The sequence below is a fragment of the Notechis scutatus genome, chromosome 1 (assembly GCF_049901735.1).
Source record: "Notechis scutatus isolate UNSWTSFEM ecotype Mainland chromosome 1, rNotScu1.2, whole genome shotgun sequence".
Lineage (NCBI taxonomy): Eukaryota > Metazoa > Chordata > Lepidosauria > Squamata > Elapidae > Notechis > Notechis scutatus.
This window is the reverse complement of record NC_142009.1, coordinates 18,574,856-18,602,128: the sequence shown is the minus strand read 5'-3', so window position 1 is coordinate 18,602,128 and position 27,273 is coordinate 18,574,856. Positions and strand designations below refer to the sequence as shown.

The following is a 27,273-nucleotide window of genomic DNA, read 5'->3' as shown; positions in this document are numbered from 1 at the left end:
TGGGATGGTAAGATCAGGGGTGGGATTCTACCAGTTCGCACCTATTCGCTAGAACCGGTTGTTAACATTCCAAGCAGTTTGGAGAACCAGTTGTTAGAAGAAATTACTGGCCTAATCCTGTAAGGAAGGCAGGAAGGAAACATTCTGGTGTTGCTTACAGAAACTGCCTCTCTCTGTTAACTCTAATTACATTCTTGGCAGGACTAGACTTCCTGTCTCAGGAACTTCTCTGGAGTTTTTTTCCCCTCCTTTGCTGGTACTTTGCTTGTGTGGAGTGACCATTCAAAGTTACAATGGCACTGAAAAAAGTGACTTATGACCATTTTTCACACTTACGACTGTTGCAGCATCCCCACAGTCATGAGAGGCCAGGCGAGGAGATGTGTGCCTCAATGTGAGTGATATTGAGTTGGCCACACCCAGCCAATAACATGACCACCAAGCCATGTCCACCCAGTCACATGACCACCAAGCCACGCCCACCAACTAAGCCACACCCACAGAACCGGTTGTTAAAAAATTTGAATCCCACCCCTGGGTAAGATCCTGCTGCTTTTCTTCCCACAAGATCACACAAGTTACATTACCTGACAAAGAAGTGGAAGACTTACAAAAGAATTTGTAATTACAAAAAAATGTCAAAAGAATTTATAAAATCAGAACCCCACATTCCTGCAAGGGGAGCGAGATTGAGTTAGAAGAATCTAATTCCGCCCAACCGACCTGATTTTTCTCTTCGGGGAACCGTTCTGCAACTCTCTTGAAAAGGAGCTGAAAAGTGGCACGGATGACAGGCGGGCACATCTTGGCAGACCTGGTGATGGTGTTCAGTAGGTCAGTCAGATACGACTGAAGGAACTGGCCGCTCTGCTGGATCACCTCACTTTCACTGTGGATCCGGTGAAGGCTAGAGCATCTGGACCAAGAAGCAAACATAACCGAATAACTCAGACCTTCCCTGTATGCCATTCACAGCCATGTGGGATTTTACCAAAAATGCAGTCCCCAATCAGACTGATGACATATTCAACATGGTTGTCCCAAAGGTGCTTTTTTCAAGAGGCAACTAGACGTTCTTGGTTTTTCCTGGAAGATGTTTCTCTTCTCATTTAAGAAGCTGCTTCAATTCAGGGAAGCAAAACGTCTTCCAAGAAAAACAAAAAAACCAGTTTCCTCTTGAAAAAAAGCACCTTTGGGACAACTACGACTTGGATGCCTGAGAATCTTCACAGACGTCCAAAATGGCTGCTTCATGCCCTGAATAGCCCATTAGTTTGCTGGAGAGTAGCAGGTTGAATGACTTATTACATCATTAGAATCAGAGGCGGCTTTTAAACTCAGTGTTTCTCAACCTTAGCAATTTTAACCTGAGTGGATTTCAACTCCCAGAATTCCCCATGCCAGCTGGAAATCTGAAATCCAGACCTTTTAAAATCGCTACAGTTGAGAAACAGTGCCTTAGCTGAAGCCCTAGTAGAACTGGTGCTGGTTCTTCAACCAGGCAACCAGGATCAACCAGGCAACTGATGCTGGTTCTTCAACCAGGCAACCATTCTTTTCCTAAAGAATGTGCTGTAATTGTAATACCCAGAGATCTAAAATTGTATTCAACAATTCCAGTAGTAGCGAGATGCCTTTTGTGGTTTACATATTTTGGGACTCTCAGCATGCAAAGCTTCTTCGCAAAGTTCTAAGCATGGATGCATGTCACGTTATAAATATTTCCTCCTGTACCTACATCCATTTAAGGAGAAAAATAATGCAGAGAAATTGCTAATTAATACTGACTATTATAGGAATAGGAAGAATAGGAATTGACTACTTAAGAAACAATGAAGCAAGGCCATTCCATATTCAAAGTGTCAGAGGAATATGCAATGTAACTTGTCTACCAGCTACAAAATTCAAATGTTCTACAATTATGTTGCCAGATACATGTTTTCATCACAAAACCTCAAGCAATAAGACAATGAGAATCACCTCTAGCAAGCACTAGGATTCAAGACCCACTTTATTTCCTTGATAAGCAGATCTGGTTTTTTATTATGAATTATATAAATCCTCCAGACTTTGCATTTTTATGCCTGAACAGCACCCAGGTAAAGAATTTAAATGTCTGACACTGACAGAACTTTCCCTCAGTTGTCTTAGGCACTAACATGCTGGTCCTTCTATTCTAAAATATATTTTTAACATCGAAACTGGCATATTTTAAAAAATAACACATCAACATTATTTCCCAGAATGCATTTGAGAATCCAATCAGCCATTTTTGAAGAACCGGGGATGGAAAATAGGAGAACAAAAGGCCCCATCCACCCCACCCCCACCCAGGGGTGGGATTCAAATTTTTTAACAACCGGTTCTGTGGGTGTGGCTAGGTGGGCGTGGCTAGGTGGGCATGGTCATGTGACTGGGTAGGCATGGCTTTTTTTTGTAGCCCCCCCTTTTGGGGGGGGCTTCTGGGCCTCAGGGAAGCCTCCTGGGGGGCGTTTTTGCTCCCAGAAGGCTTCCCTGGGGCCCAGGAAGGTAAAACACCCCCCTCTCGCACCCCTTTTTGCCTCCTGGGCCTCAGGGAAGCCTCCTGGGAGTAGCAGTAAGACAGTGAGGGGGATCCCGGCACAGATGATCATTGGAACAGCTGATCATTGGGAGGGAAGGAAAAAAAAGAAATCCCTTAAAGTGTGACTGGGGACTGGGGCGGGGAAGAATGCAGTCAGCAATGTCAGGCCTGCATGCAATGTCGGGCCTACATGATAAGGACTGATTGGGAGGGGAGGGGAGGGGTGGACGGAGAGGAGTGGGGCCAGCCAGGGTCACAATTTGCCAGTTCTCCAAACTGCGCAGAATCATAACAACCAGTTCTATAGAACTGGTCCGAACCGGTAGAATCCCACCCCTGCCCCCACCTATTTCCATTCTGGTAAATGGGAGGATAGTGATTGATAATGCTCATAAGGGCTGCCATTTTGTGAAGGCACCAGGGGTGGGCTTCAAAAATGTTAGCCATGGGTTCTCTGCCCGGTTGCTGGGTGGGCGTGGCCATGGTGGGCGTGGCCTAGTTGGCCTCCTGCACCACGGCGGGGGAGAGCGTTTTTGCTCTCCCCAAGCTCCGGAGGCTTTCTGGAAGCCAGAAACGGGCCGGTTTCCGGCCTTCCTGAACTTCCAGGAGGCCCGTTTTTTGCCCTCCCTGAGCCTCCGCATGCACCCTGCACTTACGTGGGAGGGGCGGGGTTGGCGGGGCCAGCCAGGAGTGGGATTTGGGGGTTCCCCAAACTCTGCAGAATCTTAGCTAGATGGTCTCCCGAACCCCTGAGAACCCCCAGCAGCCCATCCCCGGAAAGCACCTACAACCACTTCTCAAGGTTTTGTGAAGAGAGAGGCTCCTTCCTTCTTCCTACCCGATCTCTTTGCTTTCCACTTTGCTGGGATCTAGTTCGATGTATCTCTTCTCTTCAAACACTCGGTTGATAGATGGCCTAAGGATTCGATGGAGGTATTGCATACCTGCCACCTACAGAGTCAGACATTAGAGAAACAGCAGAAGATAGTGAGCTTCATCATCAGAAACTGCTAATAAATATTGGAATGTGCTGAAATGAGTAGATTGACATTTGAAATTAGAGAACAAGAGGATAAACAATTTTATAAAATTTGGGACCTTTTCTATCAATGGTTAGATAATAAAATATAGTAATGAAATATGTAGATTTTTAGAAAATAATAAATATATAAAGATGTACTTCTTTTTTATTATAAAAATGTTTTTAGGATAGATTTGGGAGGAGAATATGAATTGCTATAAAATAAACTAAGTAAATTATGGTTATCTCGTAAAATATGAATGAATAAAACTATAGTCAAATGATTGATTAATAATGATACTAGGGTATTTAATTTTTGATTGATAATATGAGCTTTTGTGTAATGTAACTGTAATTGAAGACTACGAAATGGATGCACAAAATAATTTGTAAACCAACCGGCACACTGTTCATATATCTATGGAAGAAAGTTTGATGTTTTTATGTTTTTATGTTTTGTTTGTTTATGTTTGTTTTTAAAAACCAATAAAAAATTTTTTTTAAAAAAAGAAACTGCTAGAAAAAACCTCCCACAACCTCTCATAGAAGGAAGGCAGAATCCCACAAAGTACCTTCAGAAATGACTCCATAGACTTAGAAGCTAAAGAGTTGCTTCGAAACAACGTGTTGGGTTCAGCTGAAACACAGAAAGTGGTTTATGATTGGTCACTGTTCCATAGACCCCATTCAACCACTTCATCCCATTTTATGAAAAAAAACCAGGATGACTTGCTATGACTATTTGACCATTGAAAGGGTCAAGGCATCTTTCATTGGTTGTCTCCTTTGATTCAGATATATCTTTTTCTTAAATGATAGAAGCAGCAAAAGTGATTATCTGAAACCAATATGATATTCATCTTTGCCTTCACTGGCTTTCAAAGATTTTTTTTGCCAACTCAAAAGACTTCCCTCTTTTTTTCATATTGATCGCGCTCTCCTCCTTATATCTTATTTCAGATATTCTCTCCTCTTTGCATCCTGCCTACCCAGAAAGCTTCTATATACCTTGATAATTCCAAATTGGAGGCAAAGCAGTTTGGTCACAACAAAATCGACCACAATACTCGTTGGGATTAAGAGACAAGAAATGACAGGCAATTAATAAACTGAATGGGACAGGTTTAGTGAGTCCAATGTCTGCATTTACACAAAATGCTGTATACTCAAATAACAAAATGTGTTCTTATATAGCAAGGGTCTTCAAACTTGGCAAGTTTAAGACTTGTGGACTTCAACTCCCAGAATTCCCGAGCTAACATGACTGGAGAAAGAATTCTGGGAGTTGAAATCCATAAGTCTTAAAGCTGCCAAGTTTGAAGAGCCCTGTACCAAAATGGGAAAAAAGATTTAACATAGTGTCCTGGTTTACATGCTACACATTAAGATATCACATGGAACCACAAACTGCTTATTGCTACTAGTTTTGCTACTGGTTTAACCCCTTTGAACCCACACACCTTCATGGTATTAAATACCACTCTTCATGGTATTTAATTTATTACATGTACAGCCCATGAAAATCGGAACGAACTCTTGGCAATTTATGTGACAGAAGCAGTATTAAAATATCCATGGTTTCATTAACATGAAAAGCAATTAAAACAAACTCAACATCCCCAATTACACACACACACACACACACACACACACACACACACACACCAAGGAAATTGCAGGGATTTTTCCAACAGTCACCAGGAGTCAACACTATTTGGCAGGTCCTGACCAGTTCTGGAGAACCAGTAGCAGAAATTTTGAGTAGTTTGGAGAACCGGCAAATACCACCACTGACTGGCCCCGCCTCCATCTATTCTCTGCCTCCCGAGTCCCAGCTGATCGGCTGGGTCTTCTTTTGTTGCCCTGCACAGGAGAATGGAGCTGGAAAGCAGGTTAGGGGGTGGGGAGGGAATGGAGATTTTGCAGTATCCTTCCCCTGCCACGCCCACCAAGCCACACCTACCAAGCCACGGCACACCCACCAAGCCATGCCCAGAGAACCGGTAGTAAAAAAAATTGAATCCCACCACTGCAACCTCCCCTCTCCTCCCTCCCACACTTGCACAGCACACACACACAATTATTCCCTCCTGCCCTGGTCCTTACAGGTTTTGTCCAGCTCCAGTTTGAAGAGGAGGTCCAAGAACTCTTTAATCAAGCCTTGGCCCAAGAAGAGCTTGACAAGGTTGACTGCAAGTTCCTGTCTGCATTCAGCTGTTGTGGTCTCATCAATCAGGGTTATTAAGTGCGGTTTCTGGTTCTGTACGGAGAAGAGCGTAGGCAGAAGAAATACATTTCACGGAGAAGTTAATGCACATTAACTTCAGAAGGGGAGCGGACATTTTTTCATAAAAACATAATGCTCCGTGTGTCTCTGCTTTATCAAGGACATTTTCATCACACGTACAGCCTTTGTGCCGCTGCCTTCCATCCCAAGCCACACAAGAGCCATAAGTGTTAGCCAAAGAAATTTTCCTGCCTAAGGCAAAAGATGAAACATTGATGAAGATTCTCAGTCATCCAGGCAGAGTTATCCTGGAAGTTGAATCGTGGCCACTGGACTTCTTTTCTTTTTGGTTTGAAATATTTTGCAGCTTATCAAAGCAGCTTCTTCAGTCTGAGAATCTTCATCAAGCAAGGAGCTACCATATTTTTCAGAGTATAAGACGCACTTTTTCCACCTCCAAAAGTGGGTGGAAATGTCTGTGAGTCTTATACAGCGAATGTTGCCGAAGCCCCTCCCTCCCTCCAGCCCCCACCCTTTGGCCTCTGCCTCCCAGCAATTTGCATCCTTGAAGCAAACATCCTGTTTCAGTTTCAGCTCAGCCTGATTTGCCCAAGCAGCTGATTGTTGGTTGGATTGGCCACCTGACGATCAGCTGTTTCAGGGATTGCCATTGCCTATTGCTGCCTCCACATGCCCATTTTTGCCATCCGCATCCCATTTTGGCCTCTGCACGTCCCGTCTTCAGCCTCCACGTGCCCCGTTTTCCACCTGTTCCAATCCCCGTCACCCAGAACGAGCCGAAAATGCATAAGCGCACCAACGTGCCTACCGTCCCTGTCCTATTGTTTCTCTTATTCTTTTATTTTTCTTATATGTACCCATTTCATGTATTCACAACTATGTATACATTTATACTTATTATCTTGTAAACAATTGGCAAATCAAATAAATAAAATAAATAAATAAATAAATAAATAAAAATGGGGTGTGCGGAGGCTGAAGACAGGATGCGGAGGCTCAAAATGGAATTTACAGAGGTAGCAATAGGCGATGGCAATCCCTGCAGCCTGAAACAGCTGATCATCGGGAGGCCGATCAACCAACAATCAACTGCATGTGCTAATGAAACAGGATGTTTGCTGTTTGTTGCAAGGAGGCAAATTGCTGGGAGGCAAAGGCAGATTTTTTCCCCCTGTTTTCCTCCCCAAAAGCTAGGTATGTCTTATATTTCGGAGCGTCTTATACTCCGAAAAATACTGTACTTTGATAAGCAACAAAATGTTTCAAACAAAAAAGAAAAGAAAAGGAGTCTAATTGCCATGACTCAATCTCCAGATATGGCCCTTTGTTCCATGTACACTGATCTGGCAGCTCAATTTTTCTTCAATATTAGCTATAAGAGAAGATCCACCACCACCCCTGGGTGCAGTGAGCTAGCTTAGAAGGTTCAGGAAAGACTTTGTGGCCTGAAGAACTATATCCTTCAAGGGAATGACTTGGAGATGGAATGGCTACTCAGCTGTGCTGGTTGCCTCTTTCCCCAGTATCACAAAGCCAGCATTTCACTCTGCCTAATGGTGGGGTTCTATTGTGAGGTAGGTTAGCATGAGAGAACTACCTGGTCTATGGTCTCCCAAGGATGATCAGAAATGTTTGGAATAAGAACTGGGGACTTCCAACTACTCCTTCTTCAGGGACAAGAATGGTACAAGAGACTTAAACAGTGGAATGACCTGCCTCCGTATGTTGTGGGTATTTCAGCATTGCAGGTTTTTAAGAAGAGATCGGACAACTATTTGTCTGAAATGGTACAGAAGTCCTCGACATACAACACTTCATTTAATGACTGTTTGAAGTTACAATGTCACTGTAAAAAGTGACTTATAACCGTTTATCACACTGAAGACCATTACAGCATCTCCATGGTCATGTGACAAAAATTCACACGCTGGGCAATTGGCTAATATTTATGATGGTTAAGTATCCTGGGGTCATGTGATTCCCTCAAAGGGAAAGCCTCATTCACTTAACCCTGTAGGGCCTCCCGCTTGAGCAGAGGGTTGGACTAGAAGACCTCCAAGGTCCCTTCCAACTCTGTTATTCTGGTATTCCATCTCACCTTTATCCCTGCTTTAACTTCCTGGCACAACAGCTCAACGAAAGGCTGATAGTAGATGGATGGCAGAACCATCTCATCCCGAAGCTGTACCTGAAGTTGCAAGGAGCCTAGATTCCCTCTGAAACACATGGAAAAATAAGGATATTAAATATACCTTATAATGGTTACCACTTTCCTAGCATTTGAGGATGGCAGACACATTTCAGTTTGATCTCATGGAATGTGAGTTCAGTGGATGATCTCATGGAATGCTTCCTATAGGCATCTCTACACTTATTCTCCAAAGAAGCAAAGCTGATTTCAAGTGCTCCTAATACCCTTAGGAGAAAAATTAACTAATCAGACAAAAAATAATAATAACCCCAAATAAAAGTAGACAAGATGAATCAGTTCAAGACACTGTAAGGCCGTGATGGTGAACCTATAGCATGCTTGCCGGAAGTGACACACACAGAGGCATCTCTCCGGGCACACTAGCTGGCACTCGTTGCTCTTCCGGGTTCCGGTGTGCACATGTGCGCCAGCCAGCTGGTCTTTGCGCAAGCGCCAGAAACCAGAAGAGCAGCTCCCAGCACGCATGCGTCCAGCTGATCTTTGCGCACGCATGCACACCGGAAACCGGAAGACTAGGTGGGTGACATGCATGCACACGCCGGAAACCGAAAGCTCACATTCCCAGCACTAGGGACCTGCTCTTCCCTTCTCCGGTGCTCCTGCGTGTGCGCTCCCGTTTTGGCGCTCGGTGCTGAAAAGGTTCACCAACACTGCTGTAAGGCAACTTCTAATGTTTTTATTTATTATTTATTTATTGAATTTATATTGCCGCCTACTTCGCCCATGGCGACTCGAGGCAGCTTACAGAATGTAAAACCATTTTTAAAATAATTTTTTTTTTAAAAAGAATCAAATAAATTAATAAAGTACAATAGAACAAAATCTGGAAAAAAAATATCTCCCCAACTCTCACCCATCCCGCCCCCACGACAGCAGATCACACGAGATATTTGATGGGCTCCATCCCGCTCTTGGGTCCCCAGGCCTGCTGGCAAAAGCAGGCCTTCAGTGCTTCTGAAAGAGTGCTAGAGTGTGGGCCATTCTAATCTCTGGGGGAATGATGTTCCAGAGAGAGGGAGCCACCACGGAGAAGGCCCTTCTTCTGGGTCCCAACAGGCGTATCTCCCTCAGGGATGGGACCCCTGCCTCCCCACTCTGATGGGTCGGGTAGATGTGACTGACATTCTCTCAGATAACCTTTTGGAGGAAACCCTTCTGAACTTCCGAGGCGCTCCCTAGCTTCAGTTTTCATTTCTCCTTTGATAATCTGGTAGGTACTAAGAATTCAGACTTACTCATCCAATCTTGGTTTGGATTTGTCTGGGCGGAGCAAAAACCATCCTTCTTCTCGCTGGACAGCCTTCAGCCTTTGGACATCGAATACCACCTGCAGATCAGAAAGAAATGTCCAAGGGGGTTGATGGTGGCCTCCAAAAGATGTTAAGCATCCAAGAACCAGTGATCAGGTGGCAAGTAGGTAATGGGACAAGCCATTTCCCAATTGTTTCTTTCATTATTATTATTTTTTTTTGGGGGGGGGGGGGAAGCTGAGTGGCAGAAGAGATGCCATAAAGGCGAACAGGTGCAGTCTACCCTGTTTCTCCAACAATACGGCCTCCCCCAATACGAAGTCCCAGCATGTTTTATAGGCATGAAATGAAATTAAGCCCCTCCCCCCAAATTAAGGCCTATATTAAAACATGCAAAATGGGGGGGAATGGTGGGGGGGGCTTGCCGTTAGGAAGTACTTTTGTTGCACACCCGGATATGGTGCTACCTGCGTTGACCCCAATACGAAGTGCCCCACCAACGCCGAGGTCAACATCCAAGCCATCGCCGCCCACCCGCCCAAAGATGCAGGGGGGGGGGAGAAATTAAGTAACCCCCGAAAAGATGGCCTAGCCATTTTTTCGGGGCTCAAAAAAAAATAAGACCCGGCCTTATTATATGAGAAACATGGTATTTTTCAAAGCGGGGTTGGTATATAGTCCTAGCAAATTAACATTTTATTATCAATTGTCCAATGCACAAGATCCCTGAAAGGAGGGAAGGGGAGCAGAAAACAGCCTCTATAAAAGATTGTCCCTACTCCAAATCACTGCCACCGATTCTCCTTTAAGATTCTCATAAAAGTGTTTGGGTGGTTGTTGTTTTAATTTAATTGTTTTTCTATTCATACGGCTTGAATATTCTGAGGCAGTTTTTTTTCTTCCAAACTTGGCAAATTCAAGACATGTGGATTGGTGGAGAATTCTGAGAATTGGAAGTCCACACATCTTAAAGTTTTCAAGTTTGAAAAACATTGCTTTTAGGAGGATTAAAGGTAAAGGTAACGGTTCCCCTCGCACATACATGCTAGTCGTTTCCAGCTCTAGGGGGCGGTGCTCATCTCCGTTACAAAGCAAAGAGCCACCACTGTCCGAAGATGTCTGTCTCTATGATCATGTGGCCGGCATGACTAAACGCTGAAGGTGCACAGAACGCTGTTACCTTCCCACCAAAGCGGTCCCTATTTTTCTACTTGCATTTTTTGCATGATTTCGAAATGCTAGGTTGGTAGAAGCTGGGACAAGTAACGGGAGCTCACTCTGTTATGTGGCACTAGGGATTCGAACCACCAAACTGCCAGCCTTTCTGATCGACAAGCTGAGCGTCTTAGCCACTGAGCCACCGTGTCCCTTTAGGAGGATTGGGAGGGTAGAAATATTTGCAGTAATAATAATAACAACCCAGCAGATGGCAGCACGTGGTCAATTTATTTGAGTTATTTGACAGAAGTAGGCTTAGTAATTCAGGTAGATCAGGGAATCCCAATTGTAAGAGGCCTGGGCAGCTGGAAAGGCATCCTGGGAGACTGAACAGCAAGCCATTTCTTTAACTTTGGAAGAAAAATGTGTACCTGTTAAGTCAAACTGATTTTGTTTAGAGTTTTTTTTTCTTTTAAAAATCATCATTATCGCCATTGCCGTCTTGACCCAATATAAAGCAAATGAATATATCCATAAAAGCAACTGTTGTTTGAGTTTATTATTAATGCTTATTGTTTGCATTTATTGCTTGTGTTTTAGCCTTGAAAGCCACCCAAAATTACATATATGAGATGGGTAGCTATATAAATCAAATCAAATCATTAAATACATCTGTTTTGTCATTGGTTTGCATCCAATCCCTAGTGTGGTCAAGAGGACCCCTGCCTGAAACAAAAAACAAAACAAAACCCATCTCTCTTACAAACTGCCTTTCCTGGCAGACCTCCCCCCCTCATCTTATAACATCTTGTTGGAAGAAAAATCTGGTCCGTTTCCAATCTGGGAGAAAAGCACTGGAAATAAAATGGAGGCTGACTGGCTGCAAGGAATTATTTATTTTGATTTATTTGGATTCCAGAAACTTCATTGACAGAAGCATATTTCTGGGGTGGCCGACCCCTTGGCTTAGAAATGGATGGATTTTTATAGGGTTTTGAGATGCTCCATGGGGTTGTGCAATATAGCGAGCCTTGTGCCTTTTGCTATTCTAAAAGGTGGTGGGTAAATCCTATTATATCCTAAAGGTCATTTCCTGTTCTTAGAATTTAGGTGGGGGATGTAAATTTTAATCCCACCAACTCCAACCTTCTCTGTGTTTTGTTTATGAATAAATTGGCCCAGTCTTCCTTAATGGGCACAAAATATCCCTCTCTAAAGACATGAAGCTTCTGCTGGAGGCTATTAAGAAAGATTGGGGCTGCTTTCTGCCTTTAAGAACATGTTTTCTCTGTTCCTCTTTTCTATTCTGCCTAGGGGTGGGCTTCAAAAATTTCAGCAATGGTTTCTCTGCCCGGTTGCTGGATGGGTGTGGCCATGGTGGGCGTGGCCTAGTAGGCCTCCTGCACCACAACAGGGGGCCTGTTTTTATCCTCCCCAGGCTCTGGAGGGCAAAAATGACCTCCCTGGGCTCCAGAGACCCTCCGGAGGCAGGAAACGGGCTCATTTCTGGCCTTCCAGAACTTCCAGGAGGCCCGTTTTTTGCCCTCCCCAAGCCTCCACGTGGGCTCTGCACTTACCTGACATCCAAAATGGGCCACGTGGAGACTCCTGGGGAGGGGGGGAGGGGCCAGCCACAGATGGGATTTGGCGGTTTTCCGAATTGGCTACAGGTTTCTGCCGAACCCGGGTGAACCCGTAGCAGCTCATCCCTGATTCTGCCTCTTTTAATATTAAGAATAAATAATATTGTAATCTGGGGAGGAGAGGCTTCCTACAATCTCCACCAAGGTGCCTTTATAAAAGATGCAGGCAGGTGGCCCAGCCACCTCAGAGTGTGTCACCCTGAGGACTCTCTTAATGAGTCAAATGCCCAGGGAGTCTCGTAAGAGCATGTGGGAAGGGCAGGGATGGAGGTCTGGCCCCAGCTGACTCCTTACCATGCTTAACAATAAAAGTTGCATAGAACCAAGACGGGCGGCAAATACATCTAATAAATAAACGGTAAAGATGACTCTGCAATGATCCAGCGACAAAGGAAGGCAGTCGCTGCTTTGTGGTGCAGTGACTCATCATTAATTACGCAGCCACATTTTCCCAAGCATTGCCAAAACATTAAAAAAATAAGCATCCATTCACACTTTGTACCATGTGGCTTATTGGTTTGGGCTTGGGTATTGTGGGAGCCCAACCATTTATTGAACACATAAATGAAAAGTTAATGAAAAAGTAGTACCGTTCTTGTTATGAAGGATTGGATTCAAGAGATATGTTTTTCAAAGGGCATTTTTATCTACTAGGTACTTCTTTCTGTGACACAGCTGTTATGATTTCCTCTATTATTAGAGAATTGTTATTTTTTTTTATTTTACGTTACCCCTTTGGGTAGATTTAGATATCTCTCTGACATTTGATTGATATGTGACAAAACTAGATAACTTCTACCTTTTCTGGTTTTATTTGTGTTTTGTTTTATAGTTTCTCGTGTACTTCCTTTCCACTTTTTGGTATTTTTTTCCTATTTCTTTCTGCTAAACTCGTTAAGATAAAACATAATGAATAACCCAGGCTAAAGCAAGTCATGGCTTTGTACAATGGGTCTCTACCAATGCTTTACAAATAGATAGGTCCCAGTGTTAGTATCAAAAGGCAGCTATTCTTCCTTTCTTTTAGGTGTGTACTGTAGGAAGAAAAATCTGGTCTACTTCCAAGCCAGGAGAAAGGCACTGGAAACAAAATGGAGGCTGACTGCAAGGAAAGGTTTATTTGGTTCCCAGAAACTTCAGTGACAGCAGCATGTTTCTGGGGTGGCTGACAAAATGACTAAGCACATGGATGCATCTTTATAGGGTTCTGGGTTTTGTGTTTGAGATGCTCCAGGGGGTTGTGCAATGTACTGGGGCTTTGTGTCTTTTACTATTTCAGTGGCGGAGGGTTAATCCTATTATGTCCTAAAGGTCATGTCCTGTTCTTAGAATTTGGGTGGGGGAATGCAAATTCTTAATCCCATCAGCTCCAGCCTTCTGCAGGAGCTGTGGCTGAAGGTATTTTGTTTGTGAATAGTTTGGCTCAGTCTTTCTTAATGGATACAAAAGATCTCTAAAGACTTGAGACTTCTGCTTGAGGCTTTCTGTATTTAAGAGCATGCTTCTCCATTTCTCCTTTTGGGAAATATAATATTCTGGCCTCTTTTTAACATTAAGAATTAAGAATATTTTAATCGGGGAGGGGGGATTCCTTCCTACAGTACTAAGAAAAAAAGAAGGAAGAAACAGTGGAAAAAAACAAAGAAACAAACATCAGCATCATCGAGAACCCCACCATGTTTGAGGCAGTACAAGCACCCAAGACCTTGATGATTTCAACTGCAGCCATGTTTAATTTTCAGGCCTTCTTATCCCATGCCTTAGTCACAAGAATTTGCAAGCAGCTACTTCAGGTTATTGCTCTCTTCCCTGTTCTCAAGTTTAGAGTTTCTAAATATAGCCAAAACAGGACAGACTTTCCACAGAGCCGCCTCCTTGCTCCTCAGATGTGCTAACTTGCCTTCAGCGTGTGTCCTTGTTTTTCAACTCACCTTCCCCAAAAAATCATTCCTGCTGACAAGATCCCAATCCCAGACTTCAACAATACACAGCTTTTCTGTGGCTGACTCATTCAAGTCAAACTCAAAGGTCTCGTTCCATCTGGGGTAGCAAGACTTTTTGATCACCTGAAGAAAGAAATAGGAAGACAACTCCATTGTATAGGTCAGTGGTGGCTAACCTTTTGGGCTCCTGTGCACCCCACCCCCCCCCCCTGCGCATGCGTGCGCAATCCTCCCCCACCGCCCCTTTACATGCACTGTGCATGCGCGCGCCTCCCAGTTGATTTTCGGGGCTTTTTCAGCCTCCCAGAGGCTGGAGGGAAGCCTCTGCAGCATTTGTAGGCTGAAAAATGGGCCCATTTCATCACTTCCGGTATTTCCGGAAATACAGGAAATGACAAAATGGACCTGTTTTTCGGCCTATAAAGGCTCAGAGGTTTCCTCCTCTGGGAGGCCAAAAAAGGCCCGAAAATCAGCTGGGAGGCGCATGCATGCGCAGTGAGGTAAAGGGGCGTAAAGGGGTAAAGGCCTGGGGCTTACACGCTCGCACAAATGGATCTGCGTGCCACCCGTGGCATGCATGCCATAGGTTCGCCATCACGGGTATAGGTAATCTTCAATTTACAGGCACAATTGAACTCAACATTTCTGTTGCTAACCAAGGCGATTGGGTGAGTTTTGCCCCATTTTTATGATTTTTCTTGCCAAAGTTGTTAAATGAATCTCTTACAAGTTGTTTAGAAAGTTAGCAACACTGTTGTGAAGTAAATCTGGCTTCTTCCATTGACTTTGCTAGTCAGAGGGTCGCCAAAGCAGATCACATGACCCTGGGACCCTGCAACCATCATAAATATGAGTCAGCACCTGAATTTTGATCACGTGATGCTGCAACGGTCATAAGTGTGAAAAACGGGCCTAGCATAACACAGCACTTTTTTGCATGTTGTTGTTGCTGGGTTTTTTTTTTTAAAAAAAACCTTTTGCACTTTGTTTTTTACTGAATTTTTAAGTTGTCTTGAATCTTTCCAACTATCAGTCTTATAGATCTAAATAAAATAAATCTGTGGAAAAAAGGGAGGTCATAAAATCAGGCATGACTCACTTAACAATTGCCTTGTTTAGCAACAGAAATTCCGGTCCCAATTGTTATCATAAGTCAAGCACTGTCTGTAGAATATGGGGCAGTAATAAATTGTGAACTAAATTGTAATAAGTTGAATAGACAAAAGTAACCAATTTCAATTTCAAAAACCGGTGTAGTCCCGTCTTCTTCTTCTTCTCCCCACAACTTCAACTCACTGATGTCTCCTGAATTTTGCTGTTATAGCGGACTCTGACAAAAGGATCAGAAGCTCCATTCCGATCTTTCCGAGCTAAATCCCTTGAAAGAAAGAGAAGGAAGGTTAACAGATGCTGAAGGTGCCATTTGCATAAATATAAGGAAAAAAAACAAGACACGTTCAACTCCCCAAAAAACTAAAGTCTACCCTACGTTTTTGGCATACCCTTGAATACAAGCTGGAAATTGTGTCCAATTCTGGGACAACACCTGCAGTTTTCTTGGCAAGATTTTTCAGAAGTGGTTTGCCTTGGCCACATTCCTAGGGCTGGGAGAAAGCTGGCTGTGTTCCTAAGGCAGGACTAGAACTCCCAGTCTCCTGGTTTCTAATCTGATGCCTTAAGCACTACAGCAAATTAGCTATGTCAACCCTACAGTACCCATGTACCATCTTTTTCGGAGTGTAAGATGCATTTTCCACCCCCAAAAGTGGATGGAAATGTCTGTGCGTCTTACACACCGAATGTTGCCCACCCGCTGGCCCCCACCCTTTGGCCCTTCCCTCCCAGCTATTTGCCTCCTTGCAGCAAACAGCAAACAGCCTGTTTCAGCTTCAGCACAGCCTGATAAGTACAAAGCAACTGATTGGAATTGCCTCCCGACGACCAGCTGTTTCAGGCTGCAGAGATTGCCATTGCCTCTTGCCGTCTCCGTGCATCCCATTTTTGGCCTCCACGTGCCCTGTTTTCGGGCCTCCATGCACCCCATTTTCTGCCCATTCTGATCCCCGCCGCCCAGAACAGGCCAAAAATGGGGCACATGGAGGCCGAAAACGGGGCGTGCAGAGGCTGAAAATGGTGCGCGGATGGCAATCCCTGCAGCCTGAAACAGCTGGTCGTCGGGAGGCAATTCCAATCGACAATCAGCTGCTTGTGCTAATCAGGCTGTGCTGAAGCTGAAACAGCCTGTTTGCTGCAAGGAGGCAAATTGCTGGGAGGCAGAGGCAGATTTTGTTAAGTCGCGGGAAAGATCGACTCGAGACCAGTGTGACTTTCAGCTCTTTTATTAGTCTCTTGCAAAACTCAACAAACCGGAGCTGCGGCAGCCTCTTTTATAGCGGCGGCTCGCGGCCAATGACGGCTCCTTGAATTTTCCCGCCGTCAGACGGACCAATCAAAAGGTAGTATTACAAGTATTCAAATGTACAGGATGGACCAATCAAAGGTTGTATTGACGGACCAATCAAAAGGCAGTATTGACGGACCAATCACAAGGCAGTATTTCAAGTATGCAAATATATAACAGATTTTTTTCCCCTTTTTGTTTCCCTCCCCAAAAGTTAGGTGCGTCTTATACTCCGAAAAATACTGTATTACTACAGCTTTATACATCCTTACTTAAGACCGCACCTGGACTACTGCATCCAGTTTTAGTCACCACATTACAAAAAAGATGTTGAGACCTACAGAGAAGAGTAACTAAGATGATTAAAGACCTGGAGACTCAAACACATGAAGAACGGTTGCAGGGTTTGGGTTTGGCTAGTCTAGAGAAAAGAAGGACTGGGGGGTGGGCATGATAGCAGTTATTCCAGTATTGGAAAGGTTGCCACAAAGAGAAGGGGGTTAACTTATTTGCCAAAACACCAGAAGGCAAGACAAGAAATAATGGATGGAAACTAATCAAGGAGAGAAGCAACCTGGAATTAAGAAGAAACTTCCTAACCGTGAGGACAATTATCCAGTGGAACAGCTTGCCTCCAGAAGTTGTAGGTGCTTCATCACTGGAGGCTTTTAAGAAAAGACTGGTTAGCTACCTATTTGAAATGATATAGAGCTTGAGCAGGGGGTTGGGCTAGAAGTCCTCCAAGGTCCCTTTCAACTCTATTCTGATTAAGATCAAATTGGTGTTGGTGGTCTTCTATCTGCAGACTCTCATACACTGCCAAGAAGACATAACCACTCCTGAAGAATACAGGAAATCTAAGGGCAGGTCAATCTTCTAGAGAATTCTTATACCGATAACTCCATGCAGATAAATAACAACCTGCCTCCTTTGGGAATCAATACTTTAGTCTTCCGATCATTTTAATTTTGTTTACTTTTGGTAGCTGTACAAAATAGGGTTTTCCTGACATCCTTGTGATTTCCAGGATTTCCCCTCTAGCTCTCAACCCTTGAAAGTTTGCAACTGTTCAGACACACTCCGTTCGGTTTTATCTTCCCCAGCCCGTCTTTTAATTGCAAGATGCTTCCCCCCCCTAACTCTAATTACATAGGTCTATAAAGCAGGAAGATGGGAGCCCAGGAACCCGGGAGAACCGTATTGCTTGGATAATAAACAAAGAGGAATTTTGAGATTCGTGTGATTCAGAAAAATGGAACACGAATGAACAATGGTGAAATCCTCAATAAAGGCACAAAACCTTCTGCTCCAGTGTGGTTTCCCCCAAAGCCCCTTTTGTCATTCCTATGACAAAGCCTTTAAAAATAATGATAAAATGCATCCTCTAAGGAGGCTGCCCTCCCTCCCTCTCTTCCTTTTCTTACTTACCCCTTCCTGATGATACTCTGTGAAATGTTCAAAACAGAAAATCACTACTTACAGAGGCGGCTTGTAATTTCAAAGTGATTTCCTTCAATTACAGACTGGGGTTTTATTTTAATGAAAAAAATATAGGATGCTTGTATCCAGCAGTGACCTGATGGATTCCAAGGCTCAAGAAAAGAAAGGAAATCGAAAAGTTCACAGTTCTGATTCATGTGGCCAGATCCTTTGCAACTCATCTTTTTCAATCCTTGCTCCAATTTTACCCTATTAAAATGCTCTGCTTTGTTATGGTAGTCTGGCTTTAAATTATATTTCTTTGGTTATGGCAGAAGCCTGTCAGAAAACATTCAGAACCCCAGGATGAGTTCCAGATATCTGGACTAATTCCCAAAATTCTCAGCAATTCCCATTTGGGAATTTAACAGAACAGAATAACAGAGGTGGAAGGGACTTTGGAAGTCTTCTAGTTGAACTCTCTATTCAAGCAGGACACCCTATATACCATTCCAGACCAATGGCTAGACAATCTTTTCTTAAAAATCTGCAATGATGGAAAGCAATCTAGCTAGAAGACAGCAGACCGGGAGAGACTGGAGACTCAAACATATGAAGAACGGTTACAGGAACTGGGCATGGCTAATCTAGTGAAGAGAAGGACCAGGGGAGACATGATAGCCGTCTTCCAATATTTGAGGGGCTGCCACAGGAAGGAAGGGGTCAAGCTATTTTCTAAAGCACCTGTAGTCCAGACAAGGAATAATGGATGGAAACTGAACAAGGAGAGATTTGACCTGGAAATAAGGAGAAACTTTCTGACAGTGAGAACAATCAACCAATGGAACAGGAGTTGTGTGAGTTTCATCACTTGAGACTTTCAAGAAGAGATTGGTCAAGCATAATTGAGGTGTCTTGGGTCTCTTGTTTTCTTAAGAACTTTGGACTTCTTGTAAACTAAGAGATCTTTCCCAAGTTTGTTAGGGCTTTTCTTGAGTTCTCTCTGGTGCTTTTTCTATAAAGTAATGTCAGTCACTTCCTGAACCTCAGAAAAAGACAGAAATGGTATAGGGTCTCCCGCTTGGGCAGGGGGTTGGACTAGATGACCTACAAGATCCCTTCCAATTCTGATTATCTGTTAAAAAAATCTGTCTGTTCAGATTGGTCTAGACTAGGGGTTGTCAAACTCGCATCGTCACAGCGTCAACACGTGATGTATCGTGACTTTTTCCCTTTGTAAACTGGGCATGGGCATGGCCAGGGCGTGAAGCATCCGGCCCACAGGCTGTGAGTTTGACACTCCTGGCCTAGACTGATTGGCCTGCAGTTTCTCAAACTTCAATGACATTAAGGTGTGTGGACTTCAATTCCCAGAATGCTGGCTGGGGACATTCTGGGAGTTGAAATCCAGACATATTCAAGTTGTTGAGGTTGAGAAAGACTGAGATAGACAAAATTGCTTTGTTTATTGGTCATTCCTTTCATTTTAGGTTGCTAGACACAGTTTGTTACTATCAATCTCCTTTTATTGAGGTTAGGGCAGATAGAACAAGAAAGCTATATCAGCTCAGAATGTTCCCAGACAGGAAACGTTTGGCCGAGTCTCTAAAGCTAGTCAGAAGTTTAAGACCTGAAAACAACAGGACATGTCAGAGTCACAGTGACTTCTAAGATTAAGAAATTCTGGCAGCAGAACTCCTATAAAATAAGTCTAGAAACTGCAAACAATCCTCTGTTTTGTACTCCAGGACATGACATGGAGGAAAAGGAGTTTTAGGTTTGATTTTGTACATCCCCCATAAGGGAGGGAGAAAAAAAATGGATACTAAAAGAAAGAACACTCAAAGGGCTCCAGTAACAGGATCAAGCTGAAATCTTTCCCTAATTTTGCAGTTTTCAAGAAAGCTAGAATTTATTTTTAGATTATTATTTTTTTAGGATAGATAATGTTCCCATTTCTTTTCAACCTTACCTGGTTTAAACAACATATTTTTATTTATTTATTTGATTTGTCAATCGCTTACAATCGCTTACAATTGCAAAAGCTGATCACATGGGACACAGCAATGGCTGTAAGTAGGAACCAGCGGGCAAATTTTGATCACGTGACCATGAGGATGCTACAAAAGTCATAACGGTCATAAGTATAAACATAGTATAAGTATAAACATAGTTATGAATACATGAAATGGATACATCTAAGAAAAATAAAAAGAAACAATAGGTCAGGGACGGTAGGCACGTTGGTGCGCTTATGCACGCCCCCTACAGACCTCTTAGGAAAGGGGTGAGATCAATAGTAGACAGGCTAAGGTTAAAGTTTATCGGGTTTGGGGAAGAAACCACAGAGTCAGGTACAGTATTCCAGACATTGACCACTCTGTTGCTGAAGTCGTATTTCCTGCAAACAAGTTTGGCGCGGTTTACCTTGAGTTTGTATCTATTGTGTGCTCTTGTATTGTTATGGTTGAAGGTGAAGTATTCATTGACAGGTAGGACATTGCAATGTATGATTTTATATACTATACTTAGATCGGACCGAAGGCGGCGTAGTTCTAGGTTTTCTAGGTCTAGAATTTCAAGTCTGGTGGCATCAGGTATTCTGCAATGAGTAGAGGAGTGGAGAACTCTTCTTGTGAAATATTTCTGGACTTTCTCAATATATGTAACCTCATCAGAGAATACATTCTGTTCCTTGGTTTAAATTATAAATTAACCAAAAGAACTAAGTTTGTCCAACATACAGGTAATCCTCAACTTACAACGGTTCGTTTAATGACCATTGAAAGTTACTACAGCACTGAAAAATGTGACTTACGACTGATTTTCAGAGTTCCTTACTTGGCAGCATCCCCATGATCATGTGATCAAAATTCAGATGCTTGGCAACTGATTCATATTTATGACCGTTGCAGTGTCCAAAGATCATGTGATCACCTTTTGACAAGCAAAGTCAATGGGAAAGCCAGATTCACTTAACAACCATTTTACTACCTTAACAAATGGGATGATTCACTTAACAACTGTTCAAAATTACAATGGCACTGAAAAAAGTAACTTATGACCGTTATGACTTTTGTAGCATCTTCATGGTCACGTGATCAAAATTTGGCCACTGGTTCCTATTTACGGCCATTGCTGTGTCCCATGTGATCAGCTTTTGCAATCTTTTGACAAGAAAAAAATCAAAGGAGAAGCCAGATTCACTTAACCTTTTTTTAAAACGTGTTACTAACATTTTTTTTCCTCCTGGTATTTGTTTCCATCCTATTGGAAACAAAAATTCAAATCAAAGGAGCAGAGAAGTATAGAATTTGTGATATTATAAATTGCTGTTACCTGGCATCAAACACAACACAGCGCAACTTCCTTGCAGCACTGTTGCCGATGATCTCGATCTGCAGGTGGATTTCTCCTTGCACTTCCTCATCGGGGTCAATTTCCGTGAGGTTCAACCAACCACTGTAGCCTAAGAACAGGAGCATGCAGAGAAGGTGGGGTGGAACCAAATGTGTAAGATGAGAACAACAGCAGAGTCTACCAGGCTGGAATGGGTGCTGTGATGACCCAGGGCGTGGCACAAAGGCAACACAGTCAGATAATCAGTAGGAGTCCCTTTATTAGCTTCAAATTTGCCCCCAATGTCCTGGTTACCTTCTGGCCAGAGAAAAACTCTCCCAGGAACAGCTTTTGACTGCAGAGAAAAGTCCAAAACATGGTCAACAAAAACTGTAACTATAAGTCCAATCAAGGCAAGATGAGGTAATTAGTCCGGCAGGGCAAGAGAAGGAATTCCAGACGTGAAGGAATGGTAGTAATTCAACACGGTTGGGAGGATGCCAGGAACGCAGATAATCAAAGTCAACACAAGATAAACTCACGTTTGTTCCCATCAGCTGTCGCACTCAGCATGCATCTCTTTTAAACTCTCTTCCCAGGTATGGCTAATGAAGTGAATCAGGGCCCTTTCCTCCCCCATAAGCCATGCAACCCACGTTGCTCTCTTCTCCGTTCCTCCCTGCGTGCTCTAGGATGAAGAGGTGGTGGGCCTGGGTCTTCTTCTGAACTCCCTCTCCCTTGTTTTACCTCTCCCCTGCTCTGCCCAGCCAGACTTTGCCCTTCCCCAGTTTCCTCCACAGCCAGCAGAGCCGCACTCCCACTCCCTGTCACCTGTTCATCTTCCTCCTTGGATTCAGACTCCGACAGGGACATGACAGGGGCAATGTGAGACTTCAAGAAGATTATCAAGCACTTTTTTGACATTTCATTCCCACCCCATGATTATCATCTATTAGTTAAAGTTGGGTGCTGCCTACAGTTGTAGACAGTGTTCATTTACTCCCTGCCATGGTTATATCCCCCTGCAATCAGTGAAGTTAGGATGGGCTGAAATAGAAAGTTCCCCCAGGAAAGTTCCCTGCTTATCGTCTGGTTTACACACATTGCTCAAAGTCATGTGTTGATTAACCTTGGGTTACTGAATAAGCCACCGTATGTTTGGACAAAATGGTAGCCTAATCCACTATAGCACAGAACTACAAAGGTTGGATTGACTCAACAGAATAAACATTGGGATTACTACGACTACTACTACGATGACTACTACTACTACTACTACTACTACATCTAAGCACTCCCACAGGCTGGATCTGAATCCTGGGTCTTGAGTTTGACATCCCTGGCTTAGATTAAAATGATTGATTCTTTTATTTAAAACATTTGCATCCAGTCTTAATGAAACTGAATCTTGTTCAGCACTGTGCACCTCCTTCTGTTAGCAGCCAGTGATGTTGTACAGCAGCCAGATACGCTGTATTGTATCTTGACTTGTGGCTCATTTATTAGTGAAAAACCCAAAACCAACAGCTGCGTTCTCCCAATGTGCTTTGCCTGGTTACTGAAATGACTCATTTTCTGAATGATACAGTGAACCATAAACTAAAACACAAGGAGGGTTTGCAAAACACATTAAACCATGCACACACATACACGCACACACACATCTAGATAAAGTTTATAGGAACCAAGCATAGCCTGTCGGGTCCCTGTTTAACTGACTTAATGGTATTGTTTGAACACAGAGACTGTGTGTCCTCGGTTGTTCCCCATTCTAATCCCACCTAAACTAGATGTAAATTGGGGTTACAAAAGGAAGAATGTTTACTCTCTTTTCTTGGAAAGGGAGATTAAACACCTGAAGGCAGGATAAGAAACAAGGCATGGAAACTAATCAAGAAGAGAAGCAACCTAGAACTAAGGAGAAATTCCCTGACAGTTAGAATAATTAACCAGTGGAACAACTTGCCTCCAGAAGTCGTGAATACTCCAACACTGGAAATTTTAAAGAAGAGTTTGGACAACCTTTTGTCTGAAATGGTTTAGGGTTTCCTGCCTAAGCAGGGGGTTGGACTAGAAGACCTCCAAGGTCCCTTCCAACTCTGTTTATTCAATCTATTCTATTCTAAACAGACAACATAACCCCCTAAAACCAGGAGCCTGTGAATTCTAGTCCTATCTTAGGCACAAAGCCAGTTGACACAAGGTGATTTGGGGCCAATCCCTGTCTCTCAGCCTTAGGAAGAAGAAGGTAACAGCAAACCTCTTCCAAAAGATGTTGCAAAAAACCCAGCAAGGACTGGTCCAGGCAGTCACCAAATGTGAAGACACACCAAGACACACTTAATATATATATATATATATACCTGAGCTGACAAAATCCGCTCCATGGTTAAAGTACGTGTTGACCCCAAAATTACCTGCTTTGTAATTTTTTTCCCCCAACAGAGACTTGAACTGGATTTCTATGCTCCTTTTTACCCTTAAAAGAGCTTTCAAATTCAGCCCCAGCAACTGCAGAGAGAGAGAGAGAGTATCTCCCTGCCCCCATCTCAAGGATGAGTCAGTTTGCTTCCAATAGATTCCCCCCAGATTTTTAAGTAAACATCTCACGTTCTCCGTCTAGCATGGAAATTAGAAAAGTGAATGTTACGTGAATCACTGCAGTTGTGAAATTAGTAACATGATTATTAAGTCGTAAGTGTGAAAAATGGTCATAACTCACTATTTTCAGTGCTACCGTAACTTTGAACGGTCACTAAATGAACTGTTGTAAGTCGAGGACTACTTGTATTGAAAAATGGATTTTATTTATTCCGTTTATTCTGATTTCTTTCCCTTTGTTCTGGGGGACCCCTGGGGTCCATACCTAAAGCTTTGGGGGAATCATTTGTTCTCCAACCCCAGTTTATAGTTTGCCCTTCAGAATTGCAGCCAAGGCTCGTGAACAGTTCCTTAAGTGCAATGCAGAACAATGCAATCTGAAGCAAGGCCAAACAAAATAAGGGAGGTCTAAACAATAAGCAGGAGAGGACACCACAAACCTTGGTTCACACACAACAAAGTTAAAATAAGATTTTGTATTCAGTGCATTGTGAGAACCCAACCATTAGCTTAGCACAAGGGGTGAACCAGAAGATTTGATGAGGGTATAATAAGGAGCACAAAATGTTCTGTGACACCCGTGTTTTGTTTGATTAACTTGGCTTTAGCAGGTTACGGTGAACTCATCCACTAAATATGGGTGTTGTTAAAAGCTAATGATCTTCCTCTCCTCTTCTGAGCTACAACCTCTCCAGTCAGCCAACCATGACACCCATGGATGAAGTGAGACGAGGTGAATGCCTCCGAGCATTTCAGCCTGCCTCTTTATCAGGGCAAATTAATTAGATTTGCAGCTTGCAACCAAAATGGTAATGGCAAAGGTTTCCCCTGTCCAGTCGTGTCTGACTCTAGGGGGCGATGCGCATCTCTGTTTCTTAACCAAGGGAGCCATCATTATCTGAAGATGCTTTCATGGCCATGTGGCCAGAATGACTATACTCTGAGGCGCATGGAACGCTGTTACTTTCCTGTCGAAGTGGTACCTATTTATCTACTTGCATTTGCTTGCTTTCGAACTGCTAGAAGCTGGGACAAGTAATGGGAGCTCACCCTGTTGTGTATCACTCGGGTCTCAAACCCAGGCTGTCAGCTGACAAGCTCAGCATCTTTAACCACTGAGCCATCATGCACCCTTTGCAAGCAGAAGTATTGATCATTCTGCTTTTAGAAATGAGATACCTGGACAGGAAATAGTTCTAATAGTAGATTCAAAAGGGAGAAGAAATGATCACATTCATTTCTGCACCCATTCCGTTTACTCATTCAAATGAAGAGATGTCTTTCTCAACCAGGAGGGAAACTTACCTTTCGGATGATCGGCCAACAAACTTTGAGGGATGCACACTTTCCCAATGACGTCATCCCGGCTGATACAAGGAAGACAAACAAGACAAGGCAAGGTAAACGGAGTGTCAGCACCAACCAAAGAGGCCACCCCAGAGCATTATACAGAAGAGGAGCCTAGAACTGAAAATATATTGATATTTCAGGTGGGAAGAGGACGGACAACAGGGTCACTGCCTCTTTGGGTTACAATGGCCTGTACAATAATCTTATGGACTTTTAGAACCTGATCTTTTAAAATATTACCTGACTTTGCTTGCGCTCTCACCTTTTAATCATTTGTGCCTCTGCCCATATATTTGCTTTCCTCTTCTCATACATAACCCTAAAGAGCTAGAGATGCCAGGAAACTCCTGTGAGGAATCTATATTATATTACTTTAAAAAGCCTACATAAAACACTTCTTCTCCATCCAGTCACCATCCCCAAACCAACACAATCTAATGCCCCCTAGTGGGTAAACATTGTATAATGCAATTATCCACCCACTTTTGATTGGCATTGTACTGTATACGGTTTTCTTCTCTTTAGAAAGAACAAGAAAGGAGAATCCTACCCTCTAAAAGCCCGATTGGACTGACAGTGGAACCCTGGCCCCAAAATACCTACTCCTGAAAGGGAGGAAGACAGCAAGGATTAGAATAAAGAATTCTGAAAAAGAGCACCTCACACTACACCTGTTCCCTTTAGATATCGTGGAAAGCTAATAAGGGTGGAACCTCTTGAGTTCCTGGATAAGGGAACCTGCAAGAAATCAGGAGGAGGACGGGAAGGAGGAGGATCTCAAATGACTTCATCAGGGGTCTCCAACCATGGCAACTTTAAGACTTGTGGACTTCACCTCCCAGAATTCCTCAGCCAGCAAGCTGGCTGAGGAATTCTGGGAGTTGAAGTCCACAAGTCTTAAAATTGCCAAGGTTGGAGATCTCTGTACTACATCAATGTCTCCATGAAGTCATCAGGGGCCAAGCTCCCATGTGAAAGACACTTTCCTTACTTTCTTATAAAATACACAGTGCAGCAGATGGGCTCAGCAGGGAGAGGTTCTCCCACTACTGCTTCACGGTGTGCGGCATTCTCACTATAGACTGGGAGACAAAGAGAACAGATCGCTCTAAAAGGAGAAATAGTATACCTCAATGCATCTTCATCCATCACATAGAAGGATACACAATGGAAACTGGGAGACAAGTGAACTTCATATTCTTCACCCCAAAAAGGAAAGAGAGTTTTCCACACTGTGGCTGTCCTGAGGGAAGGAGGAAGTCAATCAAGGCCCATTTTTTTGCCCGAAGTGATGTATGTAACAAAATACATCACCAAATACATCATAAAAAAAAAAAAAAAAACCCAACGAGAATACGTTTTTCTACAACAATGTATTTTTGACAATAATTTAAGCAAAGCCCCAACAATATTATTTAACACCTAAATAATCAATGTATTAGATAAGAAGCTGTATTTTATTTTATTAATTTATTTTGAACCGGCAAACCCTGTACTGTTGATGTTACCCACAGTTTATGAACCTGAAATGGTCAGATTACTTTCAAAATTCAGGACAAGAGAGAGAAAGTTTAGGGAGGTTACAGAATAGCCCACCTCGAATGATTAAGCAGGTAGAGAAGGAAGAGTTGGATTTGGGCTTTTTGGCCCTCAAGTTAATTCATAGTACTAGGATTTTGCCATTCAGATGTCAGTTGTAGAGTTAATACAGCTACGTAGGGTTGGCTCACTTCAGTTTGACTTTTGTGTTTTTTTACAAATCCACAATCAGACTAAGAAACCGTGGTCACAGACCAACGTCTTCTAAGTTAGGAGTCTCCAACCTTGGCAATTTTAAGACTTGTGGACTTCAACTCCCAGAGTTCCTCAGCCAGCAAACCTTCCTTCTAAATAAGTTTTCACAAGGCTGGTGAAGTAACAGGTGCATCTTTAAGCTGGGTTTTTAATTCAGTTCCACAGAGCATCAGAAGGCAAACATTGCATGATTCATCCTTATTGGGAATCATCAGATGTTGGCAGCCAGATGTTCACTGATGATTAATTACATCTGAGAATTCCCAGTAAGGACAAAACTGGAAGTGGGCAGGTAGCGCGTGCCCTTCTAGTGAGCTACGTGACTGAAAAA

The 27,273-nt window shown here is 43.1% G+C and overlaps 1 protein-coding gene across 2 annotated transcripts in view; it reads right to left on the bottom strand.

Annotated features, from left to right (window-relative positions):
• The window catches only part of LOC113415133 (ras GTPase-activating protein 4-like), an 85,989-nt gene that overhangs the window by 14,668 nt on the left and 44,048 nt on the right, over positions 1 to 27,273 (bottom strand). For both annotated transcript variants that reach the window (XM_087944747.1, XM_026672398.2), the window contains exons 3-13: positions 26,278 to 26,391; positions 25,104 to 25,165; positions 21,198 to 21,327; positions 15,335 to 15,416; positions 14,027 to 14,161; positions 9,280 to 9,371; positions 7,931 to 8,048; positions 5,691 to 5,844; positions 4,157 to 4,221; positions 3,402 to 3,514; positions 724 to 916 (exon numbers count right to left, since the gene is read on the bottom strand). In XM_087944747.1, coding sequence (XP_087800873.1) covers positions 724 to 916; positions 3,402 to 3,514; positions 4,157 to 4,221; positions 5,691 to 5,844; positions 7,931 to 8,048; positions 9,280 to 9,371; positions 14,027 to 14,161; positions 15,335 to 15,416; positions 21,198 to 21,327; positions 25,104 to 25,165; positions 26,278 to 26,391 — 1,258 coding nt within the window. The remainder of the gene's footprint in view (positions 1 to 723; positions 917 to 3,401; positions 3,515 to 4,156; positions 4,222 to 5,690; positions 5,845 to 7,930; positions 8,049 to 9,279; positions 9,372 to 14,026; positions 14,162 to 15,334; positions 15,417 to 21,197; positions 21,328 to 25,103; positions 25,166 to 26,277; positions 26,392 to 27,273) is intronic.